General features: G+C 42.2%; 1 protein-coding gene across 3 annotated transcripts in view; it reads left to right on the top strand.

Annotated features, from left to right (window-relative positions):
* AVPR2 (arginine vasopressin receptor 2) overlaps positions 1-24,455 on the top strand; it is a 218,021-nt gene that overhangs the window by 59,271 nt on the left and 134,295 nt on the right. The window contains exon 2 of one of the 3 annotated variants that reach the window (XM_073600297.1): positions 18,289-18,369. The exons of the other annotated variants lie outside the window; for them this stretch is intronic. Within the exon in view, the coding sequence (XP_073456398.1) occupies positions 18,340-18,369 (30 nt within the window). The 5' untranslated portion in view covers positions 18,289-18,339. The remainder of the gene's footprint in view (positions 1-18,288; positions 18,370-24,455) is intronic. 3 annotated transcript variants of the gene reach the window in all.

Here is a 24,455-nt window from a genome sequence, read left to right as displayed (position 1 = left end):
AAATGCACACCACACTTTTCACATATTTATTTGTAAAAAATGTTGAAAACCATTTATCATTTTCCTTCCACTTCACAATTATGTACCACTTTGTGTTGATCTATTACATAAAATCCCAATAAAATACATTTATGTTTTTGGTTGTGACATTACAAAATGTGGAAAATTTCTAGGGGTATAATAACTTTTTCAAGGCACTGTACCTCCTCTGTGCAATGGTTTTGCACAGAGAAGCCCTGATCCTCCTTCTTCTCGTGTCCCTCACCGACGCTCCTGGCCCCTCCCTCCTGCCGAGTGCTCCCCACAGCAAACAGCTTGCTATGGGGGAGCATGAGCCGAGCCGCTGCTCTGTGTGTCCATTCAGAAACTGAGCTGCAGTTTGGCCCCACCCCTCTCTCTCTCCTCATTGGCACACTGACTTTGACAGCAGTGGGAGCCAATGGCACCACTCTACCGTCTCAGCCAACGACAGCCAAAAAACTCCTGCAGCATCGCTGGATCGAGATGGGCTCAGGTAAGTATTAGGGGGATTGCTGCACACAGAAGGTTTTTTATCTTAATGCATAGAATGCATTAAGATAAAAAACCTGACTTTACAACCACTTTAAAAATGCCTGAAATGCCCAGATCTGCACAAAAGTAGTTCATGGAGCTTCAGACTCATAAGGGAACAGTCACCTTTGAAATACATGGTATTTTGGAAGCTGAACACTTTGAAGCTTTGAGCTACAAAACGCTCAGGTGTGAGTGGGGCCCAAAGCTTCAGGTACCCGTAGCACTGGCTGAACCCCTCAGCTGCCTTTGGTCTTTTTTCTTTGTGTCCGATCTCTGGATGTCGTAGCACAAGGTCATTTTCTGGATTGGTGAATTTATAATATCTGATGTTTCTATGGGTCTTTGGACCACTTCTTCATTCAATAAGATGATGACTTTTGTCCATATGCCTTTAGTCTTTATTTTTCTGCAGGCCTCTTTTCTGTGATAAGAACTTTTCTGTATTTTTCCACAGAAAAACAAGGGTTCATATGATCTAACTTGTACTATACAGGCTTCCGTCAGATAGGTTGAAATAGGCAAAATAGTCCTCAAAAAGGTACCATGGTAGATGAGGCTAAATACTGTATATCTAAATATATCTGATGTCCTTCTTTATAATTATTAACTGTCTGAAAATGGCAAGTTTGTGAGTACAACAGGCAGAAATCTGGTTTCTCTAATTCCTTGAGGTTCAAGAGTTCCAGTGGATGACTCTGATTTTTAATCACCTGATATCGACTGATAAAAATCCATAATTTTTTATTCTTTTATTTTTCAAAATTGGAAAAATCAAGATCTCTAAAAACCAGCCGAGTCACCAAGTCTGCGAACCAGCCACAGTAGTAACCAAAAGTGCCCGGTTTCCTGGATCTTTATTTCCTTGAATATTATTTGGAACTGAAAAGTTGAAATGGAAAAAACAATTCATGTATATTAATTGAATGATAACTAATGGGTACAAGACCCTTTAAAGTTTCCATCTTACCTGAAGTTATATCAGCCGTTAAAAATCCATCAATTTTTCAAAAATGTATTCCTTTTGTTTCCAAAGTTAAAAAATAAGATCTCATTGAACGAGAATTAGATCTCTACATTTGAGTTGCCATGTATACACACCGGCCACAGTAATGATGAAAAGGATCCACTTCCCTGGATCTTTAATTTCTTAAAAAATATTCCACACATTTTTTTAGTTTTTTTAAAAGTCAGCAGCTACAAAAAGTGTAGCTGCTGACTTTTAATAAACAGACACTCACCTGTCCCACGGTCCAGCGATGTGGCCTCCCGGAGCCTTGCTCCCCCCCCCCCTCCGCTGGCGCCGTCATAGCCACTGTGGGCACCTGGCCGTGACAGCTTTCGGCTTCGGCTGCACTGCACATGCACGAGTCGCGCTCTGCTCTGCTAGTGGCCAGGCAATCTTCTGGGACACGTGACAGGGAGGGGCCGCCTAGGGGGAGAGGAGGAGTCGCCTAGGTGGCCAAGAGAAGGAAGAAGGAAGTGGGACAGGAAGTACAAATCTAAACTAAGTACCCAACTCCCCCCCCCCCCCCCCCCAAAAAAATGACATGCCAAATGTGGCATGTCAGGGGGTGAGGAGTGCTTAAAGTGGAAGTTCCACTTTTGGGTGGAATTCCGCTTTAAGAACTAAACAGTTGCAATGGAAACACCAATACATATGAAAGATGACTAACGGTACATGACCATTTAAATTTTCAGTTTTGCCTGAAGTATACTTTTTTAAACATTTTGTGGTTCAAAAGTCACTCTGACACCAAAATGTAAAACTGTCTGCTGTCAACTATGATTTATTGATGGTAACATTATTCACCAATAACAAAATTGTACAACAAAAAAACCCAAATGGAGTGTAATTTACTCAAAAGTTCCATTGCTTACGCTGATCAGTTAATCTCTGCCATGTGCTGGATTACCCGCAGTCAGATTTATTGCAGGTACTCTCAAACCATTTTCCTTCCACCTTATTTTCAATGAAGAGGCTCTTGTGTAACAGTTTGCATATATTTTTGAATGGAACAGAATGTATTTTAGTTAATTGAACTGTAATTTGCATAAAACCTCCGCTAAATCATTCTTACAGTAGCACCCGCTGTTTTTCATAAGATTTTAATTCATGCACACCCTTCAGCGTTGTTCTGCTGCTATTGCAGCTATATGAACACAAAAATAAGCATATAATTGCATACAAATTTACAAATACTTCTGCCTCTATAAGAAGAAATTTACATATTACTAATTATATATAAAAGTAAAGATTTATCCTATTTTTAATATATACAGTTCAAAGTTTGATTGTGTCTTAGCTGTAGCTTACAAAAATTAACCGATTTTTCCTAAAAACATCAGCAATTCTTGACATGCAATGGCATGTAGGCACTTTTGTTCTGTACTGGAAAAAACAAAAACAGAGGGCGCGTCAGCTTTGCATATTACCTTAAAAACTTTTTTTTATGAAAGAAATGAAACAGATGTGTATTTACAAACAGCACATTATATCAAGCTCATCAATATCCATAGTGACCCGCACTCTCTGACATAGGGAAGACACTTCCAATGGCTGACGCATTTCAAGAGTAGGTAATCTCTTCCTCATAGGCTCCCCAGTCTTCCCCAGGGCTCCCCCAGTCCTCAGGAAGCTGCAAAGTCTTGCCCAGCCTTAAGTTGTCAAAGACCTAAGGTCCTCCATTGCAGGAACATCCACCTTGAGTGCAGGAGGTTGTTGTTTTGCTTGTATATAACTTTTGTTTTGTAACCTACTTCACATGAGTCAGCACCAGTAAGAATTATGCCCCGTACACACGGTCGGATTTTCCGATGGAAAATGTCCGATCGGAGCGTGTTGTCGGAAATTCCGACCGTGTGTGGGCTCCATCGGACATTTTCCATCGGATTTTCCGACACACAAAGTTGGAGAGCAGGAGATAAAATTTTCCGACAACAAAATCCGTTGTCGGAAATTCCGATCGTGTGTACACAAATCCGACGGACAAAGTGCCACGCATGCTCAGAATAAATAAAGAGATGAAAGCTATTGGCCACTGCCCCGTTTATAGTCCCGACGTACGTGTCTTACGTCACCGCGTTCAGAACGATCGGATTTTCCGACAACTTTGTGTGACCATGTGTATGCAAGACAAGTTTGAGCCAACATCCGTCGGAAAAAATCCATGGATTTTGTTGTCGGAATGTCCGAACAAGGTCCGACCGTGTGTACGCCCTATTAGTGGTTAAACTATACTAACTGAGCAGCAGGTATAGAGAAGTCTCTTCACATACATTTTGCCATCTTTCTGAACACCCCAGGAAGTTAAAGATGTCAAGGGTCAGGCTTGGAGAACAGTAGCTACAGCAAAAGAGAGGCTCCCACTGACTAAAAAGATGAGTACACAAGCAGGTCATCTGGCAGATGGCACGGGCTCACCTGAGGTGTGGGGTCTAAGCACTAAGCACTAACTGATACTCACCAGAGCTCCTGATGGTAGAGATTTACCATGTGTTAGTACCAGGTCGCAGTCCAGTAGCAGATGTAGCAGGTAGGTATCAAGCAAAAGCATAGTCAGTAAACAAGTCAAATTCAGTAACAAGTGGTTGCAGGCTGGGATTAAGAGAAAGTTTGGTCAAGGAACAAGCCAAAGATTGATAACAAATGGTAGTGGAGATAAGGACAGCTGCAGTATATCTGCTGGAGAGAGCACAATAATCTGGCAAACAGGAAGTGCAGAAACATGGCTTAAATCAGGAAGTTCATGATAGGAGCAAAGAGTTCAAGGTTCACCAGAAACAAGAGATGAGGCAAGATTGTCCTCAGACATCAGCCAGGGAGCCATCCAGCATCTCAGGAGCCACAGCCAGACACCACAGATGTCTCAGGTTCAGATCCAGACCCTGACACAGGCACTGAAGATGGAAAAGGTCAGGATTGTTAGCTGCCATCAAGATCACATCTTCTCTGCTTGGGATAATACTGACACATTTCAGTGCATGACCTCTTCCCAAGGTAATTAGAAGATTTCTTTATCCTCACCCATGGGCATAACAGTGTACATGGACGACAATTCCTGGAAAACACTCCGAGACCCCTTCTGCATATGGATAGAATTTTAGCCAGATCTCTTCTTGCACTTAGTGAGTTTGGTTTCTGATTAAATTGGAGCCAATCATTACAAAATCCCAATTCACATGAATCATTAAGGTATATGGCAGTATTACCAAATTACCAGTCCAAAGATGACCTTGTCTTTGGCTATCGTGTTGGTCTTTGAAATAAGTAACTGTAAAAAGTCTATAGCTTGCAGTCACACAGAACTCATTATAGGGGTAAATAGGGGTAAATTCATTATACTCATTATAGGGTAAACAAACTCACTAAGTGCAAGAAGAGATCTGGCTTAAATTCTATCCATACGCAGAAGGGGTCTCGGAGTGTTTTCCAGGAATTTGTTATCCATGTACACCGTTATGCCTATGGGCGAGGATAAAGTAATCTTCTAATTCCCTTGGGGAGAGGTCCACAAGTATACATAAAAAATACTATACATTTTTTAAAACCCTTGACACATTTACTTTTTGCATATAAATGTTGTAAAGGCTATAGGTCCTCTTTGATAACATTTTTGAATGCATGATCCACGCATGCTCATTTTGTGTTTGCACGTAAGAAATTATGTAAAATCACAATTGCACTTTCAGTTTACGTTACCTAAATACATTCAAGGTGCATAAAAAAGGTGTGCAAAGTCTTACACTGTTATCTTTAGAAAGAAAATACAGTGTGAGTAGAAAAGCCTGTTTACTAACAGCATGCTGCAGAAAGGACCCAAGATTTCTGTGTATAAGCAGTGGTCTCTCTGCAGACGTATGGCACACCCCCTGCCGAGTCAGACTTATAACTTTACATAGTAGGTGAGGTCGAAAAAAGACACAAGTCCATCAAGTCCAACCTATGTGTGATTATATGTCAGTATTACATTGTATATCCCTGTATGTTGTGGTCATTCAGGTGATTATCTAATAGTTTTTTGAAACTATTGATGCCCCCCGCAGAGACCACCACCTGTGGAACGGAATTCCACATTCTTGCCACTCTTACAGTAAAGAACCCTCTACGTAGTTTAAGGTTAAACCATCTTCTCTTCTAATTTTAATGAGTGGCCACGAAAAAGTTTTATCCCTATTGTGGGGTCACCAGTACAGTATTTATAAATTGAAATCATATCCCCTCTCAAGTGTCTCTTCTCCAGAGAGAATAAGTTCAGTGCTTGCAGCACAGCTTATGCTTCAGGCTGATTGGAGAGCTCTAACTCTGATTCAGCAGTGGGTGTTACATAGTTAGTTGCATAGCTGGTAAGGTTGCATAAAGACGTCGGTTTAACCTGTGTGACTGTGCGTATGCATTTATGTCTCTAACACTTCTCATATTCCTGTATATGGGTTACGCTAAGATGTACCTGTATGTGAGTTTGTGCACAGGGTCTGTCAGAGAGGAAGATGGAGATCTTGTGTTTCTGCTACGGCCCTCTGATTCCTCTTGTACCAAATTGTAATGTAACTGTAATGTCTGTCTTCATTTTGTTAAGCGCTGCGCAAACTGTTGGGGCTATATAAATCCTGTATAATAATAATAATAATATACACGGATCTTTGTTTTCCTCCAGTTAAGCCATTCCCCACACAGTTAGTAATCACTCCCTAGGAGCACACTTAACCTTTTGATCGCCCCTGATGTTAACCCCTTCCCTGCCAGTGTCATTAGTACAGTGAGAGGGTTTTTTTTTTTTTTAGAATTGATCACCGTATTAGTGTCGCTGGTCCCCAAAAAGTGTCACTTAGGGGTTGATTTACTAAAGGCAAATAGACTGTGCGCTTTGCAAGTGCAATTGCTCCAGATCTTAGTAAATGAGGTAAAGCTTCATTTTGCAACGAATACCCAATCACGTGCAAGGAAAATAAAATCTTGCACATGATTGGATGATGAAAGTTAGCAGAGCTTCTGCTCATTTACTAAGTTCTGGAGCAACTGCTCTTACAGAATGCAACTGCACTTTGCAAAGTGCACAGTACATTTGCCTTTAGTAAATCAACCCCTTAGTGTCCGATTTGTCCGCCGCAATGTCGCAGTCCCGCTAAAATCACTGATCACTGCCATGACTAGTAAAGAAAAAAAAAATACCATAAATCTATCCCATAGTTTGTAGACGCTATAACTTTGGAAACCGCAAACCAATAAATATACACTTATTGGGATTTTTTTTACCAAAAATATGTAGCAGAATACATATTGGTCTAAATTGATGAAGAAATTACATTTTTTACATTTTTGTATTGGGTATGTTTTATAGCAGAAAGTAAAAAAATATAGTTTTTTTTTTTTTTTCAAAATTGTCTTTTTTTTTTTGGTTATAGCGCAAAAAATAAAAACCGCAGAGGTGATCAAATACCACCAAAAGAAAGCTCTATTTGTGGGGGAAAAAGGGACATAAATTGTATTTGGGTACAGCATTGCACGACCGCACAATTGTCAGTTAAAATAGCGCAGTGCCATATCGCAAAAAATGGCCTGGTCATGAAGGGGGGGTAAACCTTCTGGGGCTTAAGTGGTTAAGGTTAAACAGCTTCTCATCCAACTTCATTGAGCAACCTGCGACTGAATAGTTTTCTTCCTATGCTAGAATCACCATTTAGATATTTATATATTGTAATCATATCTCCTCTTAAAAGGGTTGTAAAGGTAAAAGTTTTTTCACCTTAATGCATTCTATGCATTAAGGTGAAAAAACATCCGACAATACCGCGCCCCCCCCCCCTCCAGCCCCCCCCGTTTTATTTACCTGACCCCTCAAAAGTCCCGCACTCGCTCCCGACATCCTCTTCGCCGCTCAGCCTGGCCGTTGATTGGCTAGAGTGGATGGATTGAAAGCAGCGCAGCCATTGGCTCGCGCTGCTGTCAATCACATCCAATGATGCGGCGTGCCGGGGGGGGCGGGGCCGAGTGATACAGTGAGCGGCTATGGCCGTCGGCTGTATCACGGGAGTGCGCTCGCAAGAACTAAACACCATGCGAGGGAGCTCACATGAAAGTGATGAGTCCTTGCGGGGGTGGGGGGGGGCCAAGACAGCCGCCGAGGGACCCCAGAAGACCAGGTTCGTGGCCACTCTGTGCAAAACGAGCTGCACAGTGGAGGTAGGTATAACATGTTTTTTATTTAAAAAAAAAATAGCTTTAGTGATCCTTTAAGCGTCTCTTCTCCAGGGAAAACGAGCTTAATGTGTGTAGCCTTTACTCATAACTGAGGTCCTCCAGACCCTTATTAGTTTAGTTTCTCTTCTCTGGACTCCCTCCAATTCCAGCACATTCTTCCTGAGAACTGGTGCCCAGAAATTGATGGCATACTCAAGATGCGGCCATACCAGAGTTTTGTAAAGTGGTAGAATTATTGATTTATCTCTTGAGTGAATGCGTTGGGTGTGTGTGGGTTGGGGTGCTGGACCTCTTCGGAGAAACAACTGTTTTCACACAAGAATGCTGGCAGGGGATGGACTTTTCTACTGTATTTTCTTTCTAAGGAAAACAAATTGTAAGACTTTCCATTCCTTTTGTTTTTTATGCACTTGGAATATATTTAGCCGATGTAAACGGAAAGCTTAGTTGGGCTTTAAAGTGCCACTTAACTCTGATTTAAAAAGAATTCTATATAAGTACTTAAATATTAAGGAGAACTATCGAATCTAAAAGTTAATCCTACAAAATCGGAAATTTTAAATATCAATATGGATAGGAAAGAAGAACAAAACCTAAAAGGAGAATTCTCGTTTTACATGGCAGAAAAAAATTAAGATATTTAGGAATAATGTTAATGGCATCTTTAAAAGATATATACCAGGGGTCTTCAAACTATGGCCCTTCAGTTGTTCAGGAACTACAATTCCCATCATGCCTAGTCATGTCTGTGAATATCAGAGTTTTACAATGCCTCATGGGGGGTGTAGTTCCGGAACAGCTGGAGGGCCGTAGTTTGAAGATCCCTGATATATACCAAACAAATTATATTCCATTATTAAATGAGATAAAAGAAGAAATAAGGAAAATCTCAATGAAGCCACTCTCTTGGATAGGGTGTATAAACAACATTAAGATGGGAATCCTACCAAAGGTGCTTTATAAGTTTCAGATACTCCCAATATATTTCCCACAAGAATACTAAACCACTTGCCCACCAGCTACTTGCACCGCTTTCCTGCCCAGGCCATTTTTCAGCTTTCAGTGGTGTCGCACTTTGAATGACAATTGCGCGGTCGTGCTACACTGTACCCAAACACATTTTTTTATCATTTACTTCACACAAATCGAGCTTTCTTTTGGTGATATCTAATCACTGCTGGGTTTTTTATTTTTTACACACAAAAAAAAAAGACCAAAAATTTTGAAATTTTTTTTTACTTCGTTTCTCCTTCACTGATGAGCGCTAATGAGGCGGCACTGATGGGCACTGATAGGCTGAACTGGTGGGCATTGATGAGGTGGCACTTATGGGCACTGATGAGACGGCACTTATGGGCACTGATTAGGTGGCACTGATGAGGAGGCACTAATATGCCGTACTTATGGGCACTGATAGGTGGCACTGATGGGCACTGTTAGGTGGAACTGATGGGCACTAATAGGCGGCACTGGTGGGCACTGATAGGCGGCACAGATAGGCGACACTGATGGGCATTGATGGGCAGCACTGATAGGCGGCACTGATAGCCAGCACTGACTGGCATCGCTAATGGGCACTGATTGGTGGCACTTGTGGGCACTGATTGCTGCTACTAGTGGGCACTGATTGGTGACACAGTAAGCGCTATATTGATCAGTGCCCTGATTACATGTGTAGATGCCCCCCTGCATGGAGATGCCGCTGATCATCTCTCCTCACCACACACTCTGTCAGTGTGAGGCAACAAGCGCCGATCACCGGCATCTCCGTGTTTGCGTGTGATCAGCTGTGATTGGACACAGCAAATCACATGGTTAAAGAGCCACGGACATGGAGGATTAGCTTTACCGGATTTTAAAAGATATTATAATGCAGTTTTGCTATCACAAATTATAGATTGGACATTTAATGCACAAGAAAAAAGTTGGGTTAAAATAGAAAATACATTGAGTAAGACACTATTGCATAAGGTGATATGGGTACCACAACAATTTCATAATTTTTATAAAGATACAAGTGTGTTAACAATGAATGTAGTTAGGATTTGGGATTTAATGCACAAGCAAAAGAAATGGGAATATAAATCACCACTAATTCCACTTTCATGAACCAATTATTTTTTACCAGGGAATGAGGACACTATTTGGAGTATGGATAAAAGATAAAAATCCACAATTAAAAGATATTGTGAAAGAGGGAGAGCTATGCGCAATTCGGGAATTAAGACATGAAAGTGAATTATTGGTGATTGAGGAGTTAAGATATTTTCAGCTTAGGCATTTTATAAAAAACATTGCCATACCCAATAAGGTCAGGAGAAAATCTATTGTCGTTCGAGAAACTGCTCAGTCTACAGGAGACACCGAAGCATGGTATATCTCAGATATACAAGATCCTTACTTTAATGGTGGAACCAATGGTACCGCCTTTTCTAGGAAAATCTGAACTCGGTGCACACTGGAGGGAGCAAGAGAAAGAGAAAATGCTGACATCAGCGGATGGAACAGCAATAGATGTAAATATAGAAATGAATTATAAGTGTCTATCAAGATGGTACATAACACCTAGTAAAGTACATAAATATCAATCAGAGAAATCACTGCTCTGTTGGAGAGGTTGTGGGATGAAAGGAATAACTATGCACATATGATGGGGATGTTTAAAAATACAGAAATTTTGGCAAGAGGTGATACAATTGATTCGGGCGATAACGTGAGTGAGTATGCCTAATTATCCAGAAACATATTTATTTCATAGCACTAACCTGACAATAAAACAGTATAAGTAAACAGTGATACCTCATATAATAAACGCAGCAAAATCCCTAATACCAAAACATTGGCAAGCATCGGAAAGCCCAACATTAAAAGAATGGTCTAGAAGGGTAGATTTTATATATAATTTGGAAGAATTATATCATTGTGAAGAAGATAGAAAAGGGAAGTTTGTAAAGGCATGGAAAAGTTGGATGGAATTTAAGAGTACAAGGAAATATTCCAGGATAGTGAAGGTGTGAGAATAAGGAGAGGAGAAGATGGAGGAAGGGAATGGAAGCAGAAAGGCAGGATATAAATAAAGAAGAGAGGGGAAGAATGGGGGAAGGGGGAAGGGGAACTGGAATTGGTAATTTATGAATGAGATTATGAGTAAAGTATGAATATTTTGTATAATGTTAAACTTAATAAAATAAAAAAAAAAACATAAAATAAAAGTACAAGTATGTATGTTAAACTTAGTAACATACCTTCTATTGTAAAATAGAGCATCCTCCAAATTCCTTTTTTTTTTTTGCTGCTGAGATATGACTTCCTGTTAGATCATGGACACATTTGTTCTCCATTGTCCTGCTGTATGTAGGAATGTAGCCAGCCTCTCTTACTCGCTCCGGAGATGAACTATGGGATTTGTAGTGTGCTCAGAGTAGTGCACATGCGCAACTAACGTGAATTGCTTATTCCAAAACAATAGGAAGTGATGGAGAGGTTCAGAAGCTCATGGAGGGTGTTACAAGGAGGCAGAAAAAAACAAAAATGTAATGAAAATTGAATTACAGGGCCAATGAGTATTGAATGTGTCTTGATTATTTTTGGAGAATAATGATATTGTTTAGTGTCACTTTATAGTATAAATTCTAACTTAATTTTGAGCCTCAAACTTTTTGTTTACTGTATTCAATCAAAAGAATCTGGTTAATGCAACAAGTGGAATTTTTTTCCAACCACTAAAACCTGTTTGTAGCTGGTCATATAAGAATCCGTGATTTGAAAAAAATCAACGGCTTTGTATGCAAGTGCCAACACTTTGACCCCCATCAGCAACCGTCCATTTAGACGTCTCCCATTGCCCTGCAATTGCAGTTTTTGAAGGCTCGGAGACAAAAATACTGCCATGCACTTATAGCAAAGATTTTTTCCACTGTTTCTCACATTTTGCAATTTATGGATTTTTGCCCAGGGTAGATTATGTCTGTGTGTGGTTCAGTTGGTTAAGCAAGTGGTTGAATAAAGCAGTGAAGCCAAGGGATTGAGACTAGCTGTCAGCAGTGGTCTGTCTGTTGTACCAGGTTTCACCCTGTTTCATGAAAACTCAAAACGTATCTCTGTCTGTGGCTTAGTGGGTAGGGTACCGACATGACAATGGGTATGGTTATGATTTTGAAACCCTGATTTCAAGGTTGATGAGTGTGGTAGTACTTGGTTACAGATAGCTGAGCAGCAATGGAATATATCAGTTGTCAACTGAGTACAATGGCAGCAGATGGGATTACACAGATACATTCAGGGTAACTGTGATGGTAATAGCAGGTTTCAGTCTGTGTCCTGAGGTATACAATGGTCGAAGTGACAGGCAGCAGTGGGGGAGCCTTTCACATTTGGAATTGTTTTGCACAGGTATAGTTGTTTTTATGGAGGGGTTGCTACATGTGGCCAATAGTTATGGTACCCATGGAAGAGAAGTGGAGGGCCTTGCCACAAATAGCTTGTAGTGATTGAAAGAGTAACATTAAGTGTGGGTTGTGGAGTGTTTAGGGATGGGAAAAGGACTTAGCATGGTGATTGAAGTGTTCAGGACCTTGCCAGGTATGGGTGGTGGTCAGTGTTTTGGAGACTTGCCAGGTGTGGCTGGTGTTGTTGTTGAGGGTGACTGTGGAGCAGGTGAGCAAGTTGAAGGCCAGGTTTAACCAGGCGTGGGAGTTGAGGGGGTGGCAATTAAACCTTGCCAGGTAAATTACCTCTTCCAACCTGGCAAGCTAAATGGTCTCAGGCTTGCAAAGGCTCCATATGCAATTTATTTAAGGTAACCCATTTCAAAATCCTTTTCCATTGGTATATAACCCCAGTACTGCTTATACCCCACTGCAGATAACCGATGTTGGCGATTTAGGAGGGAGTTGGGTACTTTGCAGCGTATCTACTGGGGTTGTCCACTCCTTACCCCCTATTGGCAAGCTGTCCATTCTTTGGGTCATGGTCCTTTTCTCTCAAAACATTTCTCTTGGGGCTTCCTCCTCATACATTCTCCAAATCTTTCAAAAGGTTTATGACGCATATACTAACGGCAGCTAGATGCCTGCTTACCCTCAAATGGAAATGTACAGAGCCCTCTTCCCTGATGAAACTCCACGCAAAAATACAGAATGTGAAAAGGATGGAATACCTCACTGCTTCCCTTAACAACTCCCTAAATAAACATAATCGGGTTGGGGAACTCTGGGAATATCTGGAAAATCCCCCTCACTGATCAACCCCCTGTCCCCCTAGGTCCTCGTTTAAGTTCAACCACATAGAGGAGGACGGACCGGGCTCTGGCTAGTGGTTTGGTTATCAGGGCTCTATGTCTCTTTCTTTACTTTCATTTTCTCTCCCTTCTCTCCTTTCTCATGTTTTTCTCTTTATTTTTTTATTCATTATGAGTATCCATGTTTGGCGATGTATACTGAATTAGATATCCTTGTTGAATGTGCTAGGATCCCTTTCTTTGGCTAACATTGTGATTTGTTTAATTGCTACCTACAGCTCTTCACCTCTGGTTTTCATTGATATTTGATATATTTTTTGTAATTACAATTACAAGTACATTCCTCGTGGTTATCCTGTTATCTATTCTTCAAAAATCTGTCTTGATAAAAAAATCTTGCCAGGTAAAAGTTGTGTATATGGTAAGGCTTGAAATTGAGTAGATAAGGGGAGTGGGTGTGATCAATAAGAAACCACAGGTGTGGCTTTTGTTTTGTAGAGGCATCAAGTGAGGAGTAGATGAAGGTTGGTTGTTGGCATGTGTGGGTGGCCATAGAGCCTTAGCAGTTAAGGCTGGTTAAGGTGTTAACGGCTTTGCCAGATGAATGGCACTAGCAAGAGCATGGGGGAAATTGCCACTTGGTTTAAGTCCAGTGAGTTAATTTTACTCAATAAAAAAAAGAGATTGCATCAGAAATGTAAAAAAAGACCATCTTTCTGCTTCTGTAAGAAGTTTGTTCCCTGGTTTGGAAGAAATCTGTGGCTTGCAATTTGTAACATTGTGAAGTTTCCTAAAAACAAAAGCATTCTGTCTGTCTCATGAATCATGAACTGCAACAATCCTGGGTTTCCTTATGAAATTAGGATTGTTTGTGGTGCCTTCAGCTATGATGATGATGGCCAATTTCCACCCGACAATATCCAAGGACCATAGCTTTTTTTTATTCTATTTTAGAAAAATTGGACATATGAAGATGGTCGGAGGTGAGATTGTCGGGTAGTGGTGGGAAGTGTTTTTTAGGCACAAGTTTAAAATTGAAAATTGCTCAAGTTTATGACCTGCCTTATGTGCAGTCTTAGTAATGTTGTGCTAAAGTGAGAATTTAGGGCATTTTAAATAGCAAAGTCTTCCTGAATGCTTTGCATAAGTTAGGGTTGGCAACCAGAACATATTAGTGATTTATGACATGTTAAATCATTTCCCACCAAATGTTTTTCTCAGACTGGAGAACCTGTGAGAGGAAGAGGGACCACACAATGAATGATTTGTTATTAATAGTTGGAGGCGTATCTGTTCATAGAAATACAGTACGCTAGTCAATAATGTTTGGCTCAGAAGAGTGAAAAGAAATAACTGAAAGGAAAATATGTGCCACAGTTTCTGCAAACCTATTTTCAAGACCTATGCCTGTCTTAAAATAATGTATGGAGCGGTGGCATGCAATAACCAATAGGAACCTGCCAGAAAAGCCAAAAACTTTATTTTTGTATATAGTGGGGAAGGGTTGCAACCTCTTTCAGGTTTTTTGATCTCTACGTCCCTAATGGGGAGAGTTACCCGCTCCATTTTTCTTGGTGATCACTGTGGCTGGGATTGGAAGTAAAGAAAAAGTCTACTTTGCCTGACACATTAAAAAAGTGAGAGATCTTCCAACTGGGATATCTCATCCAGTGGCAAAGGTCTATTTTTTTTAAATAGGAACCGAAAGTACCACATTTTCTCAATTAAATGTGGGGACACCTTACTGACCTTGCCCACTTTTTATTGGGGTTGAGGCAGGGGGTGGGTATAATAGAAGCATGCAAAGCATGCCACACCAAATGTTGGGTGTGTCGAAGTTATGTTAAAGTGATATTAATGGCTGATTTATTTTTTTAAATAACAAACATGACATACTTACCAGCTCTTTGAAGTGGTTTTGCACAGAGCAGCCCCGATCCTCTTCTTCTCAGGTCCCCGGCCGGAACTCCTGGCCCCTATCTCCTGCCAAGAACCCGAGCAGGCTCACTCCCAAGCTGCTGCTCTGTCTGTCCATTCAAATACAGAGCACAGCTCGGCCCCGCCCCTCTCTCTCCTCATTGGCTCACTGCCTGTGATTGATAGTAGCAGGAGCCAATGGCTCCCGCTGCTATCCCAGCCAGTGAGGAGACAAAGACCCTGGAGAGCTGCTGCTCTTGTGTACATCGCTTGATCGAGATGGGGCTCAGGTAAGTATTTGGGGGCTGTTGTACACTGATGGTTTAAAAATGCATAAAGGGAAAAAAACCTACAAAACTGGTCTTTTTACACTAGATACAGCACATGAGAGTTTAGCTGAATGCCGTGATAATTAAAATCCAACACGTGTGTTGAAGTAACATAATCACTGCTGCCCAGAGGTTGAAGGAAGAAGAAGTCGGTTGCGGGAAAAGTGAGGGAGAAGATGGCAACGGCAGCAGCGGAGCATATGGACCCATCACTGGGAGAGGGCAAAGCCAGTGGTATTTTCAACACGTGCTCTGGCTAGCTCAGTGCTGATGCCAGTGCTCATTTATGCTTCAGTCCAATATCAATGAAGGACAACATGGTGACGTCCATTAATTTATAGGGGTTGATTTACTAAAGGCAAAAAGACTGTGCACTTTGTAAAGTGCATTTGGATTCTGCATGTGCTGTTGCTCCAGAGCTTAGTAAATGCACAGAAGCTCTGCTGACTTCCATCATCCAATCATGTGCAAGCAAACATGCTTTTTTTAAATTTTTCTTGCACGTGATTGGGTACTCTTTGCAAAGTGAAGCCTTATCTCATTTATTAACTCTGGAGCAACTGTACTTGCAGAGGGCAAATGCACTTTGCAAAGTGCACAGTATATTTGCCTTTAGTAAATCAACCCCATAGTATGTGCTCAGTTTTCTGGGTTGAATGGCGCTGGGCATCATTCAAACTGGACGATGAAGCACATCTTGGGTTTGACTTACTCAAACTGGAGAGTGCAAAATCTGGTGCAGCTTTGCATTAAAACCAATCAGCTTCCAGGATCTTTGTCAAAACTTAATTGAACAAGCTGAAGTTGGAAGCTGATTGACTATCAAGCAGAGCTGCGCCAGATTTTGCACTCTCCAGTCTTAGTAAATCAACCCCCTTGTGTTTCAAAAAGAAGTTACTGCAGGGGGCTCATTCACTTTGAAAGTGATAATTGGAGCCTGAACTATATTTTGTGGCCTGGCTTGGGGCCGATTTAATTTTTTAATGATTTTTAGTACATTAATATCATGTAAATGATTAAAAGCAGTTCGGGGAAGATTATTATTTACTAGCAGCACAAGCCTCTGGACCGTACAGAATGCTTCTACTCATCATGCGGAAAATGTGACCTCATGGTTGGATGTGAACAACAGTTAGGAAGGAAAAGCTAAATTATTTTTTGTTTCCAAGTAGTTTAATCCTCAAAGGATTTCTTTGAAGACTTGTAATGGTCAAGGTCCTTCGTGTCTAGGAGAGGTCATTTAGAGCCTAAAATAAAAGAGACAATTAAAACAAGTAGCAATGAAATGGTTATAGGTACATATCATAGTGAGATAAATAAAAGGCGGTCAACCTCAAAACCCCAGTTTGCTGTGCACATACAAAGATGGAATACTATCTGTTACACTACAAAAGAGCTTTACTCTTAAGGAGTCACTCCACCCAAAAATAATATTATCTGTTTGGTAGATTATGGAGAGGAAAAATCACTGTACAATTTCATCAATCTCTCTTGATTAATGTTCTGTCCCACTATTTTTCCTGTGTTGTACCAAACTGCATCAGAATATTATTTCTCAGTAATATGCTAAAATCTAGTGGTTGAGCATCTACAACTTGTTTACTTTGTGATTTGGAATCTCTCTCTGACTTTCCCTCCTGTTTAGTGCTAGTTAGTTCAGTCCTAGCTAGACCCACCCTGTTTCTTCCATGTTTCATGGGGTTTTGGAAGGTCAATGTTTTCTTAACCGCTTGACGACCTGCCACCGCAGTTTTACTGCGGCAGAATGGCACGGCTGGGCGAAAGGACGTTGCCTTACGTCGCTTCGCCTTTTGGCCGCTAGGGGCGTGCGCCCGGAGCGTGTACTCGGAGCCGATACGAGTGCTCGGCGGGCGCGATGACTGCCGGGCACCTGCGATCGCTCGTGACAGAGCGAGAACCGTACTCGTGACAGATCCTGGTACTTTCAGGGGAATAGAGACAGATCGTGTGTTCATACTGAGTATGAAAACCGATCTCTCTCTCCTCCTAATCAGTCCCATCCCCCCTACAGTTAGAACACACTGTCAGGGAACACAGTTAACCCCTTGATCGCCCCCTAGTGTTAACGCCTTCCCTGCCAGTGACATTTATACAGTAATCAGTGCATTTTTATAGTACTGATCGCTGTATAATTGTCAATGGTCCCAAAAATGTGTTAAAAGTGTCCAATTTGTCCGCCGCAATATCGCAGGCCCGATAAAAATCACTGATCGCCGCCATTACTAGTAAAAAAAAAAAATAATAATAAAAATGCCATAAATCTAACCCCTATTTTGTAGACGTTATAACTTGTACGCAAACCAATCAATATACGCTTATTGTGAATTTTTTTTTTTTTTTTAACAAAAATATGTAGAAGAGTACATATCGGTCTAAACTGAGGAAAAAAATCGTTTTTTTGATAAAAAAAAATTGGGATATTTATTATAGCAAAAAGTAAAAGATATTGTTTTTTTTTTTCAAAATTGTTGCTCTTCTTTTATTTATAGCGCAAAAAATAAAACACCGCAGAGGCAATCAAATACCACGAAAAGAAAGCTCTATTTGTGGGAAAAAAATGACGTCAATTTTGTTTGGGTACAAGGTTGCACGACCGCGCAATTGTCAGTTAAAACGACACAGTGCCGAATCGCAAAAAATGTCCCGGTCATTCAGCAGTCAAATCTTCCGGGGCTGAAGTGGTTAAAGTGTTACTAAACCCAGGACCCTGCATTCACTATATCTGGTCTCCCACAGTGAACAGAGAACATGGAAATGCAATTATTTTAGTAAATATAAACTGATAAATACCTTTTCTCATCAGCAGTATAACACAGCCTTGTGACTTGAATCAGTTCCTAGTAAACCTTGTAGGAGGGGTTTTCATTCTCCCCTCTGTCTGGACATGTCTGGACAATGCTGATTGGCCCTGTGTCGATCACATGCACCCACCCAAGAAAAAAAAAAGATATCTAGCAATACACCAAACTGAGCATGTGCATCCTGTCCACTGGCTCTGTAAATATCAGGTTTTGTTTTTTTTGAGACAGTGGAAGAAGAGGAGGATCAGAAAAGACCGGATCAAACAGCCTTGAAATACAATGCAAAGGATTAACCCCTTTGGTTCCACAGTGAGTATAACAAGCATGTTTTACTGCATATACAACACTGATTTTACTGTTGTGAGTTTAATAACACTTTGCCCACTTGCCGACCAGCCGCCGCAGTTATACTGCGGCAGGGCGCCTCTTTTGCCCGAATCTCCATACTGGCTTTGTGTAATAGATACAGTGGGCAGCACCAGAGCTGATGTATGTATCCGACGCCCACCCATGATCGTTGCACAGAGAGGCAGAACAGGGATCTGCCAATGTAAACAAAGAAGATCCCTGTTCTGTCAGGGAAGTACAGTGTGATCCTCTGTTCCTAGTGATCAGGAACAGCGGTCTCTCTCTCTACTCCCAGTCATCCCCCCCCCCCCCCACAGTTAGAAGCACCTCCCTAGGGAACACTTAACCCCTTGCTCACCCCCTAGTGTTAACCCCTTCCCTGCCAGTGTCATTTATACAGTAATCAGTGCATTTTTATAGCACTGATCGCTTTATATATGTCAGTGGTCCCAAAAAAGTGTCAAAAGTGTCCGATCTGTCCGCTGCAATGTCGAAGTTCCGCTAAAAATCGATGATCACCGCCATTACTAGTAAAAAAAATAATAATAATAATAATAAAAATGCCATAAATCTATCCCCTATTTTGTAGACGCTATAACTTTTGCGCAAACCAATCAATATACGCTTATTGCTATTTTTTTTACCAAAAATATGTAGAAGAATACATATCGGCCTAAACTGAGAAAGAAATTCATTTTTTTAAATATTTTTGGGGGATATTTATTACGGCAAAAAGTAAAAAATATTGCTTTTTTTTTCAAAGTTGCCGCTCTTTTTTTGTTTATAGCACAAAAAAAAAACATAAAACGCAGAGGTGATCAAATACCACCAACAGAAAGATCTATTTGTGGGGAAAAAAGGACGTCAATTTGATTTGGATACAGCATCGCACAACCGCGCAATTGTCAGTTAAAGTGACGCAGTGCCGTATCGCAAAAAGTGCTCTGTTCAGGAAGGGGTTAAATCCTTCCGGGGCTGAAGTGGTTAAGCATCCTGCCTTCTCTTTGCTGTGTGGCATTCCAGAGCATCTAAGTAGCTTTTATAAGTCCCTAAGGGTCTGATCACACCATCTGCAATGCATGTGTTGGTGAGCTGTGGTGCCATTTATGGTAAATGGGATCCCGGCTATAAAATACATGTGTGCATGCAGCACAACACATGGGGTCCTATGACTTGTGGTGCAATGAAATGCAGCTGCTCCATTTTATATACTTTGCTGTGCATTCATTTTCAACCACTTCAGCCCCGGAAGGATTTCGCTGCTCAATGACCGGGCCATTTTTTGCGATACGGCACTGCGTCGCTTTAACTGACGATTGCGCGGTCGTGCGACGCTGTGCCCAAACAAAATTGACGTCCTTTTTTTCCCCACAAATAGAGCTTTCTTTTGGTGGTATTTGATCATCTCTGTGGTTTTTAATTTTTTGCGCCAATTTTGAAAAAAACACAATATTTTGTACTTTTTAGCCCCATTTTTTTTTTTTTTTAAAAGCTCATTTTCCTCGGTTTGGGCTGATATGTATTTTTCGACATATTTTTAGCAATAAAAATCGCAAAAAGTGTATATTGATTGGTTTGCGCAAAAGTTATAGCGTCTACAAAATAGAGGATAGATTTATGGCATTAATCAGTGCATTTTTATAGCACTGATCGCTGTATATATTTCCGTGGTCCCAAAAAAAGTGTCAAAAGTGTCCGATCTGTCCGCCGCAATGTCGCAGTTCTTCTAAAAATCGATGATTACTGCCATTACTAGTAAAAAAAAAAAAATAATAATAATAATGCCATAAATCAATCCCCTATTTTGTAGATGCTATAACTTTTGCGCAAACCAATCTATATACGCTTATTGCTTTTTTTTTTTTTTTTTTTTTACTAGTAATGGTGGCGATCTGTGATTTTTCTCAAGACTGGAACATTATGGCGGACACATTGGACCCTTTTGGCACATTTTTGGGACTATTGACAATTATACAGCGATCAGTGTTATAAAAATGCACTGATTACTGTATAAATGTCACTGGCAGGGAAGGGGTTAACGCTAGGGGGCGATCACGGGGTTCGCTGTGTTCCCTGGCTGTGTGTTCTAACTGTGGGGGGATGGGACTGACTATAGGAGATGAGAGATCATGGTTCCCAGCTCGTAGGAACTCACAATCTGCCTCTCCTCTCCTCACAGAACTGGGAATTGTATGTTTACACACACACACGTCCCTGTTCTGCCTCTCGTGCCCGCGATCGCTCGTGGCCTGCGGTCATTACGACCGCGGGTCGCGCGCATTGGCACCCTCACCTGCTATCCCGCTTAAAGGGACCAACGTACAGCTACGACGGTTCGCAGGATCGTGCCGACCTGCCGCAGTATAATGGCGGCGGCTGGTCGGCAAGTGGTTAATCAGCTGTTTAACCACTTGAGTACCAGCCTGTATATACCCCTTCATTACTAGGCCATTTTTATAGCTTTGGTTCTTTGATATTTTGACTGACAATTACTCAATCACGCAACAATGTACCCAATGAATTCTAAAAAATTTTAACAGGTTTCTTTTGGTGATATTTAAAAACCACTGAGTTATTTTGTTTGTTACTTTGGAAAGGAAAAACACTAAAAAATTAAAGCAAAATGAATTCCCTTAGGGCTTATTTACACTTGCTTCGGCTTCAACAAGGCTTCAGACACGCTTTGTTAAAGCTCTCTGAACGCGTCAAAGCTTCTGTCACTAAATAAAATGGTTAGCTTACAGTCCTGTTTACACCTTGCTTCGGCTTCACTTCAAAAACTATACCACCATGTAGCTTCAGTGGTGCTTCAAAGTGTCTTCAAAGCCTCCATAGGAGTCTATGGCAAAGCTCGCTCAAAGCACCACCGAAGCACCAAGCAAAAGCAGGTGCAAACAGGACTGTAAGCTAACCATTTTATTTAGTGACATGAGCTTTGACTAGCGTTCAGAAAGCTTTAACAAAGCCTGTCTGAAGCCTTGTTTTGAAGCAAGTGTAAACTAGCCCTTACTTTCTGTGACATAATTACATACTTACATGGTTGGTAAGGTTGAAAAATGATGCTGGTCTATCCAGTTTAATCTGAGTGTGTGTGTTTATGTCACTATCATTTTCCCTGTATACGTCACTATCATTTTCCCTGTATACGTCACTACATATCCCTGTATATTGCATTCACTAAGAGACACATCTATTTTTTTTTTAAAGTTATCTACACTTCCTGCTTAAACTGCCAGCTGTGGAAGGGAGTTCCACATACTTACTGCTCTAAAGCCTCGTACACACGAGCGGATTGTTGGCCAACAAAACCGTGGACTTTTGACCGAAGGGCATTGGCCCATGTAACGAGCCCCTTGCTCGCTCGGTTCCTCAGACATGACCGTTAGGCCAGACTGGCCGTCTTGTAGTTCAGAAAATCCAATCAACATTATCACAATCAACATAGACTCTTCTTCACACAATAGCAGAGTTAATTAACACAAATAACAATGGGGATCTAATAACTCTTAGATCCCATAGTAGACTTATTTACAATACACATTTTAGCAGACAATAGACAGACAGGTGTTGGAATTTACATCAGCATCTCCTAACAGTATCTGTCCCAGCATTATGAATCAGCCACTATTCCAATATGGCAAATCCAGGGTCCCCAGAGTCTGTGTGTCCTGGGGGACCAGGACCCGAATCCACAGTAATACCACCTCAAGGGCCCCCAGGCATACAACTCACAAAGAGCACCGTTCCCCCAAATGCAAGGGCCCCCGATCGATTGGCAAGAGGCTAGCATACAGTCCCCTCCAAAAGTCTCTTTCCCGGCTAGGTCTGTCACATTTCTCCCCTTACGGCAGGAGACTAACACAGGAGTTGACCCCAGATGGGTTGACTCCGAAGTTAGTCAGTAGTTCCAGTCCTCTAATGCCTGTACCCACACAGTACCTCAAACAAATTGTTCCAAACAAAGCATTACCCACCCAGTCAACCTCTGCCTCTCTCAGAGAACATATCTGCCGCTGGGGAGAGGCCCTTCTCCCTGGAGTCCTTTCTGCCGCTGGAGAGAAGACAGGGTGTCTGGGCTCACTCCGTCATGCTGTTGGGGATCTGGGCCGACTGCCCAGCATCCCTGGGGTATACAGGTGGAGACTGAAGTCCCATCCACCTTCACAGGACATCCATGCTCTGTTAGTTGAGGGCAGAGTCCAGCAGTACTCGGCCCTGTTGCCAGCCCTTCTGCTGGAAACCCCACACCATCTGCTCCGGCTAACTGTTGGGGAGGGACGACGAACACCTCCTCTCCCTTCTCCCCCTGTATCCTGATCTGCTGCTGGGAAGTAACCACCTCCTTCTCACCCTGAGCCTCCGGAACCGCCGCAGGTGTAGGGCAGAGATCTTGGACCCTCTGTCCGGTTGCCAGCGCTTCAGCTGGGGAAGTTTCTTGTAACTTCACAGATACTTCTGTTGGTGCTGGGCAGAGCATAGTGAAGTTTGGCCCTAATAACAGCTCCTCTTCTGCTGGAGGCTCACCAGGTTGTTCTTCCTCAGCAGAAAAGTCTATCAAATCCCCTGTCTCTGCAACTGGTGTCTGGGGATAAAGGTTCACCATCTCCTCTCCGTGGAACACAGAAGATGCTATCAGTGCTGGGCAGAGCACAGTAAAGTTTGGCCCTAATAACAGCTCCTCTTCTGCTAGAGGCTCACCAGGTTGTTCTTCCTCAGCAGAAAAGTCTATCAAATCCCCTGTCTCTGCAACTGGTGTTTGGGGATAAAGGTTCACCATCTCCTCTCCGTGGAACCCAGAAGATGCTATCAGTGCTGGGCAGAGGTTAGCAGAGCTCTGCCCTGTTGTCAGCACTTCAGGTTTGGGGACGGCAATCTTCAGATTTTCCACTGCCGATTCTCTGGCATTCTGCTGGACAGGCACATTCCTCCATCCAAGATCATCCAATGCAGAAACAGGTTCATCAAGGTCAGTCAGCACTTGCTGCATCCGCCATAAGACCTCCGCCTCCATAGCTGCGGGTGCAGGTTGGCAAAGCACACCGTTACTCTGCCACATTGTCAACTCTTCAGCCAGGATTTCAGAGTTGTCAACTGGTATTTCATGATAGTCCCAGGCAAAGGGAGCACCACCCTGCTGCTGAGCAGAGTCTAACAGCTGTTTGTAGGCGATCTCCAACTCCCATTCCTGAATGGCCAGAAACGCCAAATCTTCCAGTGCCCAGTGCACTTCTGAGACATTCAGTCTCCGCTCTCTGTGCTCCATTATTTCCTCCAAACGCCACTCCCGATCACTTCCAAAGTCAGGGTCCCTGGACAGCCTCCAGTATAACAATCCCAGGCCATAGTAGTCAAAGCCTTCCGTGGGGCTGTCATCCGCTGTCCATGGGCACACTTGGGCTACATACCACTGGAGGGCTCTGTAGCTCTCGTCCAGCCGCATTTCTGCCCAGATCAGCCTGCTTAACTCGGCTGTCCAATCCTGGTTCGGCTGTTCCCCCAAAAACAGCATTCGCACTTCATACTGCGACCAGTACCTGACATGGATGGAGGGGAGAACTTTTCCCTGGTGTCGCTGCTCACGGGCTAGCGCTTCCTTCCAGAGTTCACAGCGGATAGAATCAAACCATCCTAGCAGGACCTGCTCTGATACTGGTCCTCTGTGCTGTATCTCCTTCTCTCGCAACCTCCTTCTGAATTCCTCATCCATGGTGGCTGGTATCTCTCCTCTCCTGCTATCCTGCTACCTTAGATCCGGGTGATGGTTTGGATGTGTTCACGGCAAGGAAGCACGATCCCACCATTCCCTCCACGGCTCTCAAGTAAGTCTTTCAGCGTGGCTCTCCTGCAGGCTGGTTTGGAGTGTCCCAGTAACTGGAGAGCAAATCCCACGGCTGCCAACCAATGTAACGAGCCCCTTTTCTCGCTCGGTTCCAGTCTCCCGACACTCCTCTGCAGCTATTAAATCAGATTGCAACGTCTGAAAAAAACAGGAATCTCACTTTATTGCAAAATACAGGCTTTTATACACTCAAAGTGGAGGTGCAGAC

This window comes from Aquarana catesbeiana, linkage group LG09, assembly GCF_042186555.1.
Source record: "Aquarana catesbeiana isolate 2022-GZ linkage group LG09, ASM4218655v1, whole genome shotgun sequence".
NCBI classification, from domain to species: domain Eukaryota; kingdom Metazoa; phylum Chordata; class Amphibia; order Anura; family Ranidae; genus Aquarana; species Aquarana catesbeiana.
The sequence above is the reverse complement of the archived record's forward strand: the minus strand, read 5'-3'. Positions and strand labels throughout refer to the sequence as shown.